Source organism: Puntigrus tetrazona, unplaced genomic scaffold, assembly GCF_018831695.1.
Source record: "Puntigrus tetrazona isolate hp1 unplaced genomic scaffold, ASM1883169v1 S000000916, whole genome shotgun sequence".
NCBI lineage: Eukaryota > Metazoa > Chordata > Actinopteri > Cypriniformes > Cyprinidae > Puntigrus > Puntigrus tetrazona.
The window spans coordinates 1-11287 of NW_025048516.1; the positions used below are offsets into that span (position 1 = coordinate 1).

At 37.7% G+C, this 11287-nt stretch overlaps 1 protein-coding gene across 1 annotated transcript; it reads left to right on the top strand.

Moving 5' to 3' along the window:
* Positions 1-353: 353 nt before the first annotated feature.
* On the top strand, positions 354-10824 carry LOC122335886 (low-density lipoprotein receptor-related protein 1B-like; the record flags this gene model as incomplete). The annotated part of the gene is made up of 6 exons (XM_043233653.1): positions 354-497; positions 2442-2678; positions 3076-3256; positions 6545-6764; positions 6873-7062; positions 10696-10824. Coding segments are annotated over 6 exons (1101 nt in total), but the record flags the coding sequence as incomplete, so codon positions are not given.
* Positions 10825-11287: the final 463 nt, after the last annotated feature.

Below are 11287 nucleotides of genomic sequence, written 5' to 3' on the forward strand. Positions count from 1 at the left end.
ATTGTTTTCAATTCTGCGCATGAAACACAATTATAATATTTTTTACTCTCCTAAAACATTGAAGAAACACTGGGCTAGATCTTATGTTACCATTTCACTGCGCAAAGTGACTAATGATGTTGTCAAAATATCACAAAGAGCATTTCGCATTTTATTGTTCTGTTGTATGTAGCATTGTTTTTCCTGCTCTGCGTGAAACACCATTCTAAATAATGCACTATTTATCAGATGTTTAGTGGTATACGTTTACTATGAAAAATTATAAACCATTTAGAGTGTGGCTAAAGTGATATATATATTCAGTGCTATTTTCCAATGCTGGCTTCTTGATACTGACCTTTCTCTTTCTTCAGTCAGGACTCACGCATGCAGCCCTGACCCACACGGACGAAAGGGTGGATGCTCGCATATCTGTCTCCTGAGCCACAACTACAAATCACGCGTGTGCCGCTGCCGGACTGGCCACGTCCTTGCCAGCGACGGGAAGTCATGCAAAAGTGAGGGTCACAAAAAACAATCTCTCTTTTCTGTCTCTTCCTCCCGGAGCTCCCAGGCGTCTGATTAGCTCTGGGAGACTGGTCTCTCATGTAAATGGTTTTAGGGGTATTCCCAATGGAAGAGGTGCTGCTATCTGAAACCGTATATCAGATGGATGGCCCTCGTGGGTTTGTCGAAATGGAAATTTATGACCAAATTTATGGAGCCGCAAGACGCTGAAGAATGGACATGTTTCTGTGATTAATAGTCCACGTTCAACACATTAGGGCGGAATACATGGGAAATTGATATGTTTTGTCTCTTGGCATCAGGTTCATTGACTATCTAAGAATGTGTGTGTGTGTGTGTGTGTCGTTGTGTGTGAAGGAAGACAAAAGATTTTAAAAGGAGTTTTTCAGACCGTGAATTACCGCAGGATCTGGCATAAGCAAGCCCAAAATTTAATAATTTGTAAAACATTGTGACATTGTAACATAACCTAACAATGGCCTAACAATGCATATAAACCCCCTAACCATAAAACTTTCCTGTTTCTGCCACTATTAAAATTATTTTAGTAGCTTATGACTGTTTCCCTATATTGTCTCAGAATTGCTTGTTTAAATCTCACTATTTATATATTTATATAAAAAAGTCAGAATTGCAGTATATAAACTCATAATTGCAAGGGGATAAAAAGTCACAATTATCTTTTAAGCTTTTTTTATTCAGTGGTGGAAACAGGCTTTCATACAATTCCGAGTTCATACCGTGCAGTTATTTTTCCCCTCAGGATTTTAAGAAAAAAAGTCTGAATTGTAAGATAAAAAGCGGCAGTAGCATTGTTTTTTGTTCTGCGGCAGAAAGTGCGTTTCATACTTGACCCTAACCATGATTGCTACTTAAAGTTGTACCTTTTTGTATAAACCAGATATGACAATTTGTCACCTTCTCTGAATTACTCTGAAGTTGTCAAGAGTGTGTTGGCGTGTCATCAGGTGACTTCCCACTTTTACATCCATTGATATTATTCATCACCGCTATGTGTCATCCATATATAATGATGCGCGTCAAATGGGGGCAAAAATCGTCTATTTTATAGTGGTTTTCAATGTGGCTCCTCCAATCGAGTTGTTTTGTTTTTATCTCAAGTGTTACTGAATGTGAAGCTGTTTTTGAACTGTAGCCAGACTCGTCATTCATTCGTTATATGAATAAGTTGAAGTACCATTCATTTGTAAATTATTTAATTTACTGGATTATACAAGAACAGGACATGGTTATTTAAAGCAGTTCACACAAGAATGAAATTCCTGTCTCTCTTACCCACATGGAAGTCAATAACATTGAACATAATTCATTCTCACATCTTGCGAACAAACTTTATGAAATAAAACTTAAGAGCAATGGAGTGGCACAAAGGAATCATTTGGGCTCGAAAAACAAAGTTCAAAAACAAATAATGGTTCTTGTTGTGTTCCTCTATCACTTCATCCTGGTTTCTTCCTCTTGTCTCTCTGGATCTCACTGGATCTCAGACCTAATAATAATTACAATCATCCTCTCCACTGCAGCCCATAAGTAATGAATTTTGAAAACATTGCGCGAACATGTCTGTCTCTTTGCTGCCCCCACTTTGGACCTTGTTTGTCCCCAGTTACTTCTACACTCACACTTACACACACTCAGATACAATTACAAACACAATGTAACTGCTTGCACCAAAAGATGATTGATTCCATAGAATCGAATCAGTGGAACTAATTCTGGTTTTAATTAAGCTAATGTAATTAGCTTGAGCCTCTCGCTTTGGATACATTTTTGTCAAAGGCTTTAATTTGCAGAACTGAATTGAAAACGGAGGCTAATTATGTCAATTAATTAAGCTCTGACAGTACTGTGGCAGAAGGCTTATTACGTTACGCCATTGCGTTTGTTTACTTTGGGTAATCGTGTATTCGCAGAACCAAAGAACGAGCTGTTCCTGTTTTACGGAAAAGGACGGCCTGGGGTTATCAGAGGTCTGGATATGAATATCAAGTCTGGAGATGAACATTTGATTCAAATCGAAGGGCTCGTGAGTCCCAGAGCGTTGGATTTCCATGCAGAAAGTAGCTACATCTACTTTGCCGACACCACAAGCTTCCTAATTGGACGGCAGAAGATTGACGGAACCGCTCGGGAGACGATCCTTAAGGACGGTATGTTTACTATGTATTCTCAGAGATTAATGTTGGATCCTGTGTAATTCTGTTAAAGCGTACCGCAGTTTTATTGCGTAAAAAAGCTCTTAAATATTCTCTAACGAACTCATTTTCGCTTCGGCTCGGTGATGAATCATCTGTGCAACCATGCGGCATGGTACGGTAGAATCAGGCCACCTGTACTTGAGCACTTCTGTTGCCGTTGTTTTCAAAATGGGAAGTTATTTATCATACATTTTGTGCAATTCAGTCGTCAGGGAAGCTCACCGGTCGATACCGCATAATTTCGCTGGGAAGAATTAGAGGAGGACAGTGATTAATTGAGTTGTCTTTGATGTTATCAGGCTAAAAGAACAACATTTTCTCAATTTCTTTCTGCTCTCTCTTTCTCCAGAGCTAGATAATGTTGAGGGTATTTCGGTGGACTGGATAGGTAATAACCTGTTCTGGACAAATGACGGTTATAGAAAGACCATCAGCGTGGCTGGGCTGGACCGGCCCTCGCAGACCAGGAGAACGCTTTTAGAAGGCAATATGTCTCATCCCAGGGCCATTGTTGTGGATCCACTAAATGGGTAAGCCCATGATACCTTTCCTGCTTACAGAAGCATTTAAAAGATTCTTCTGCAGGGATTTCAGTCTGTTAAAGCCTTGGATGAAATCCAGCCATTTAGAGTGCAATGGGGGCAGGATGTTTGCCCTTTGCGCTTAGAGATTTCATCAAGAAATTAATTCAGGTCTGGAAATGGGGGTTGGGATTGAAATGGGGGGGCTCGGAGTCCAATGTGATTTTCATATTTTATCCATTTTAAAGACTATACGAAAGCAATCCCAGTTCTGCACATAACTTTATTTGCCACAAAAACTGTAGACTACAGTCAATAGAAATGCTTCTCAGGATCGTGAAAGCAGACTGCAGCTTTTGTCATTCATGGTAACAATTGAAGTGTAGAGACTATGTAACTAATAGATTCAGTGTACGATGTTGAGAGCTTCATTATAATGAAAGTTTGATGAACTAGAGAGAGTAACAGCTTTTTAAGAGAGTTTGCAATGTGCAGTGTTGAATAGAATTTATATAATAGTTTTATAACTTTTCTTTTATACAAAAGATAATATTAAGTGACTTATATTTTAGGAAGACTGTTGTCTATTCTTCTCTATTTCATCATCAAAAGTTGTGTACTAAGACTGGCGAAAATTTAGATTTTATAAGCCAATATGATTAGGAACTATGCTCCTGTATATATACAAAAGTTTAAATAGGAAAAATATCAAGTTGGAGAATGAGTCTATTTCCAAAAAAAGTCGAGTGTTCCTTTAAAAGCACTAAATGATATGTGAGGTATTATTATAATATGTAGGAAATAATAAAGTCAAAACACTGATAAAGACAAAAATAACAGTATCTTGGAGTACCTAAATTTCAGAAGCATGGTATATTTTAAAGTGTCATGGTAAATATATTATAGTGTCATCGTCCAGATGCCATCTGTTTAAAAACAATGTAAAACCATGACACATTGATATATACTGTAGCACTGAATAATTACAACAAAGTTCTAAAGAACACATTTATTCAGTAATATTGTTAATTTACATCTAAGACAAGAAGTAGCAGATGTGCTGTTGTATTAAAGGGAGCTAATGCGAACATCCTCATTCGATGTCATTGCTCAGATGGAAAGGCTTAAAGGGAATATGGAGACTCCATGACTGCAAATCGCTGCCTTGGCAGAACGGTGAAGCCTGACATAAGAGGTTTAAAAGTTTAAAAGGCAGGTTCCAGTTTCTGCTTATATTTTAGTGACTTCTTTCCATGTGACATGTTTATCCTCGTAATGGGTTTCTGGATTGGGTTGTCAGTTTTTAATAGCTTCGGTGTCTTAAAATTTTAGATAATTTAGTTGCAAATAAGACCTGGAGTCTTTGGAATAATTACCAGTAATCAGTTTTAATCTGCAATTAATCTGTAATTGTGTTACTAGAAATTGGTTTAAAATTTCAAACAGTCTAAGTTTTTTTTTTTTCTTCGGATCACCGCTTAAGCTTTAGCTGCCGGTATGCTGAATATCCAATACCTATCCCAGCTTAATCTCTCCCCTTTTAAATCCCATTTCCTTCTCTAAAAACTGTCCTTTACCGTGTCTGTCCTTCTGTATCCCATGTACGCATGTCATTTCCTGTCTGCGCTAACATGATAAGATGGAGGATTAGCTGTTATGATTCTGGGTCCTGATCGCATTTGCTCTCAGTCTCCATCACTCGCCTGGTTTGCCTGTTCACAGCAGGTGCTGTCACTCAAAGCCCTGTCTCGTGAATTATTCAACAGGTCACTGAATATGAGTGGGGGGGGTCAATTCCCTCTGTCATGTTATGTTAGGCTTCGTTCAAATGCGCAAGGCCGTGTCACAGTGTTAAATTTATGTTGTGAAATGTGAGCGATTTGAACTTGAAATACAAGGACCTTGTACAAAGTTCAAAACAAAACGTTTTGACTAATGAATTAATAAAAACATACAATTCTATTTTTTTAGATGGTTAGGTGTAGATATTGTATTCAATAATTTTAAAGGATTATTTTACGGTGAGCTGTCTTTTAGAAGGCACCAATGACCTAACCCGGGACCAGTTGTATAAATTTAACTAGTATGTTAAGACAGTGTCTCAAGAACTAGTTTGACCAACTAGCAGTTAACTGAGGAGTAACGCGTCCTAAAAAGTCCTGATTAAAATAAAATTAATTTACCTTTTTTAACTGACTTTTAAACTTAATGTTCTAATTTAACCAACTTGAACTGGTGCATCATGCTGGTAACTGGTGCACCTGCGTTTGACCAGCAACAATGTTCTAAAACTGGCTGAATTTTTTTACCCTGTTGTCTTTAGTTCTGGTTTATGACATGGTGCATAGTATTGGATGTTGGTGTCACTGCTTAGCTTCTTAACTAGCTCAAAAAGCCTAATTAGCTATATTTTCCAGAAACAACACAATGGTGTTTTTTTTTTGTTTTTTTTTTAATCTTGGCTATGCTGCCAACTAAAACTGTGGGAAACTCTGGCCTTCGTGATTCAGCAATGTTTATGTTGCATTTCATTTGTGCTTGGAAGTTGGAAATTCCAAGTTTCCTGTAATTGAGCGCCCTCCCAAAGCCCTAACTAGCCCAACTTCACAATCCAATATGGTTGTACAGAACAGAAATAAAATATAGTTTGATAGCACTTATGTTTGTCTTCATTTCAAACTCAGTGGTGCACATAGTACTATCCACCTCTATTTGTGAACATGAAACTATGGCATTATCTTTTATTTGACTTGTATTGCTAACAAAGAACACATCCATCTTGATTATCTGACTTCTGTACTGGAACACGGCCCACTTGGGGGTAAAGCCATTCTCAGATCCAACATCTGACTTGCAAAGTAAATCAAATGCAGCATGAGCTACATCCCTAATCCAACAAATTTGAAAAATCTAACCAAAGACTTGACAGATACAAGCAGGGTGTATTTGATTAGGGTTGGTTCTAATATTTGCAGTACAGTCCAGATCCAGAGTCTCTCCAACCCTAATCAATCACACCTGAAAAATCTAAACAAAGTCTTGAAGATTACAAGCAGACGTTTTTGATTAGGGTTGATGATAAACTTTGTAGGCCAGTAGATCTACGGGGCCAGAATTTCTCCAACCCTAATTAAACACACCTGAAGCATCCAACCAAAGTCTTGAAGATTACATGAAGACCTTTTTGTTGATTGGTGCTAAACTATGTAGGACAGTAGATCTCCAAAGTGAGATTTTCCCATCCTTGAGACACCAGGATGCCATGATTTTAAAGATATTTCTCAATTGGTCTCTTAGATGGATGTATTGGACGGACTGGGAGGAGGATGAGTTAATTGACAGCAGAGGAAGGATAGAGAAGGCCTGGATGGATGGATCTCAGCGTCAGATCTTCGTCACATCCAACATGCTGTGGCCCAATGGCCTAACTCTGGACCACTCCTCCAGCGTCATGTACTGGTGTGACGCCTACTATGACCACATTGAGAAAATCTACCTCAATGGCAGCCACAGAACGGTTAGTAAATGAGTGAGTCAGTTCTTTAGTTCTCAGACACCTCCGTTTCCTCTCTATGTTCATCTCAATATTTCCCTGTGACTCACAAATCCGATCTACTTTTCACAGGTCATGTACAGCGGGAAAGAGTTGAATCATCCATTTGGGATTGCGCATTTCCAGAATTACATATTCTGGACAGATTACATGAACGCCTCAATATTCCGTCTGGATTTGTCGTCCAGTGATGTTGCTCTAATGCGGGCAGAAAGACCGCCTCTCTTTGGAATTCAGGTGTATGACCCGCAGAGCCAGAAAGGTAAATATGAATATGTATGCTGTAGATTTTAAGCCATAATGAATTCTTGAAGTTTTGCCAAGGGCTGCAATGATATAGAAGGAACTTTGATGTCTAGCTATTGACCGTCTTCCAGAAACTCTAAGATTTAATTCGCCCGAGTTCTGAGGGGCGGTCTGATTCTTTATATATCATCATCCCATAGTTTTGCCTCGAGGCCAAATCCTGTGTTGGCACACACTTGGTACACCGTACAATATATGGAAATGAAATGTATTGCCCCATATGCCTTCACCTTTTAAACAGCTGAACATTCTAGAAACTAATGCCACACCCGCAAGACCCTGAATTTGAATAAATGCTTTTCAACGGATATTCCCAGAGTAGGATACTTAATGGTAATTTTAACCTTAAGACTTCATGATCCAAGCATTTTTGGAGCCCAGATCAAATAAGCCTAACTTCTTTCATATTTTAAATGCTAATTTAAAGGCACTTGCTGGAAATTTGTATGATTTGTCATTCTGAGGTTCTGGATCCAGATTTCTATTATGTCTCCAGTGACAAGCAATTGTTCTGAGGAACTGTGCAGTTTTTGGTGCCTATACTCAGTTTTGTGACATTGTTCTTCATTGCCCTGCTGTGCAGAAATGGCTATGTCAAAATTACAGGGTCATTTACAAAGACAAAATTACATGACTGATGGTGACTTTTGCATGCATTTTCTTTCCCTAAACTGCTATATTTGATAGCTTAACTTTTACTTCATGGGATAAAATGGCTTTGATTGAAACTGACCTCATAGTTCTAGACGTTATTGGTGTTGTAATCTAGTAAGGTGACTGAGGGTGATGATGAATGTTCATTTTGGTCTACAATTTTTTGCCCAAGGTTAATCGCTGTGGCGGCTCCTGTAGAGTTACTCATATGTTGCATCTGGTAGAGATACTAAATGTCATTCTTAATGACAGCCAGCCAATGGCAAGCCAGCATCGACCCAATCGTTGCTTAAAGCTTCGATGACCTGCTTAACAAAAAGACAAACCAAGGTACAGCAACTCTCCAGTTTAAAAATACACAAATGGGTCTCAAAAAGGTATCCAAATGAGATTTCAGGGAATAATGAAGATATTGGAAGCTTTTTCAAGGTGGTTGACGGTTGTAATTCATATTCTGTTGTTCTTAACAAACAGCTTGAAAATCATGTTTACGCTGCGCTACTGATGTTGACCAGATGTTCGGTGCATAATTTCGGCACCTGCGATTAAAGCTATTGGCAGTTGTAAGCACCTGTCAGTGTGCAACATAGGGGGTCTGAAACACTGTGGGGGACGGCACTGCCCACTGAAGCACTCAACATTGGATAGTGAATTCACACGCTAAGCTAATGCAGCCAAGTGGAACTCTGCTGAATATAAAATAACCTGCTAGTGCATTTAGCTTTTAGTGGAAATGATGAGCCTTTGTTTATGAAATCTAAACTTTACTAAACATGTCCTGCTGTTGCAGCATTCATTAAGGAATTGTGTGTAATTTCGCATTTAATGGTTAGCGTGTATTGTTTAACTCTTTATTGATATGTCACTCAATATGTAAGTTAAAACGATGCTAAGCGGATGTTACAAGTATATCAGTAAGGCAAATGGTCTAATGTTCACTATTTATCATTTTACAAGCTTCACTCTGTTCAGGAGAGTTGTTGTCGCGTTATGCTACATTAGCTTGTTATGACTCATTTTTTTTGCCTGACTTGACAATTGAGAGTGAGCTGGGTATCATTTGCACAGAAATGTTGTTCTATGAAATGGTCAGTGGTTTCAGTTTACAGTCTCGTATTCACATAAAATGTTTAGAGAATCCCTCAGGAAATTATATAGATGTCTGAACGGTTTTGCCTTTTTCGGTAAATGCATTATGGAAAAAAAAAAGAGACTTTTTCATATCTGCATATCAGCTTCTCCTCCTAAAATGACATTGACATTCATGTTTATCTAAGTATAAATGATTTGTATATATGGTAATTTGCACTATGCACTGTGCAATATGCATTATGATATTTTAGCAACTTTAAGCGAAAAGCACTGTTTGTTCAATTAACATGATCCGCTTTAATCTGCATTAATCTCTGCAGATAAATCAGTGGACACATGTCCCGTAGAGTCCAATTGATGCCATTCTTCACTGGGAGTCTATGCCAGATACTTGCATTATTGATTTTAATGGAGCAAAAATCAATATTCATTGGACAAGAAGCTCTGAGCATGGCATTTCATGTTCTCTCTGGATGCTGGGCTTCACTGGGAGAGCTATTTGCATTGGAAAAAGCATTTAATTGTTCGTTTGGAGTGCTTGGACATGCTGTTAGTTGAAGTCTGTGGCAACACATTTAGTTTAACGCTCATGATCCTGTTCCTTGGGTAGTGTGTAGAGTAATAAAACACGAGAGAAAGCATAAGCTGATATCGTTAACGTAACTTGTTCAAATGATTTCTAAAATCTAAACCAATCTAAAGATGTCCACTAAATGATTCACCGGTTTACTTAAGAGTTAAGTACAGTTACATTTAGCTTTTGAAGCGACGCTTCGTAAAGCTTTGAAACCTCTGTGAATAATTTGTTTCGCAAAAGTGTTTCGGACCAAGTATCACACTGCCAATGTTACAGGACATTAAAAGAGGCTTTGTTGCATCATAACATTTAAAACTTTTAGTGAATTTAAAATTTCTAATTTTCAGTGGCGAGACATCTCAGATCAGTTTTATCAATTTTGTAAACCTCTTTTAATGAGATATTTGTGTAATTAGAGGATGAGTAGTGCTCTCTTAACGGTCTGTTTAGTGAAGCAAAAAGAACTGTCCAAATATGCCAATGCAAAAAAGCAGGCCAAAACATGCATAAAACAGCTTTTACAAACCCATTGCAAATGTTTTCCTGAAAGTATAATACTTTAAATGTCATTAAAATAATAAAATATCTTTAAATATGAAGTGTGTATTTTTTTTCTAAATAATTATTATTAATATGCAGGGGTGGGGGATGTTTGTTTGTTTTTGCTTTATGTCCATATTTAGTATACATTTGTGATCCTGGACCACAAAAACACTCATAACTCACTCATCTTTTTTTTTCTTTTACGCCAAAAATCATCAGGGATATTAAGTAAATATCATGCTCCATGAAGAGATTTTGTAAATTTCCTACCGTAAATATATCCCAAAAATGTATTTTTGATTAGTAATATGCATTGCCAAGAACTTCTTTTGGACGAATTTAAAGATGATTTTCTTATTATATAATTTGGACTATAATTTGTCTGCTTATGTATTAAAAGCTTATTTTATTCAGCTGTCACATGATGTATAATTCTCAAAATTTCGACAAAGTAACACTTACGATTGGTTTAGTGTTCTAAGGTCACATTTATATTTTGTCACCCTAATAAAAATTTTAATTGATTTAGAGCCGCACAAAATTGTTTTAATATAATTACATGGGTATGTATTGATTTTATATTGTAGCTACCTAACAAGCGCAGCTTCTCTATCACATTTTTAACATAAACATAATATGAAAAATTTGGGGTTTCTTCGACGACGTATGTCTCCAAATTGCATTAAATATCTCATTTATCTTTCCTCGTGTTTGTTTCCTCAGGTAATAACCAGTGTTCGGCAAATCACGGTGGCTGCGGCTCTTCGGCTCTATGCCTTGCTACGCCTGCAGGTCGCATATGCGCCTGCGCAGATGGCCAGCATTTGGAGAAAGATAACGTCACCTGTTCATGTGAGCCCCTATTAGTCATTTATAATTATTATGCAAGCATAATATGATATATGAGCAATAATTTGCACAATATGAGCGACAGAAACATTACTGGCCACTGAAAACTTGTTGCATCACGCGTGGTTAGGGCTGATGTAATTGATTGTTATTCTGGGGTTTACAAGTGGTATGTGGTAGAGCAGAACATGCAGATTTTGTATTGGCACCCACAGGCTAGTCAATAATGGTGGCGGTTTGTGGAAAATATGACAACAGATCAGATATGTTTATGTTAAGCTGAATATGTCCATTGATTTCCATTTCCAGCGGGGGATGTTAATGTCTCCGCTCAACCTGCGGTTTGGCTGTAACTGTGTTTGCGGTTGCGTGTGGCTTGGCCTCAAATCCATTGTAAACTCATGTGGATTCTGTACATGTGACTCCACGACTTTGCTAACTTTTTATTCCAAGTGTCATCATAAGT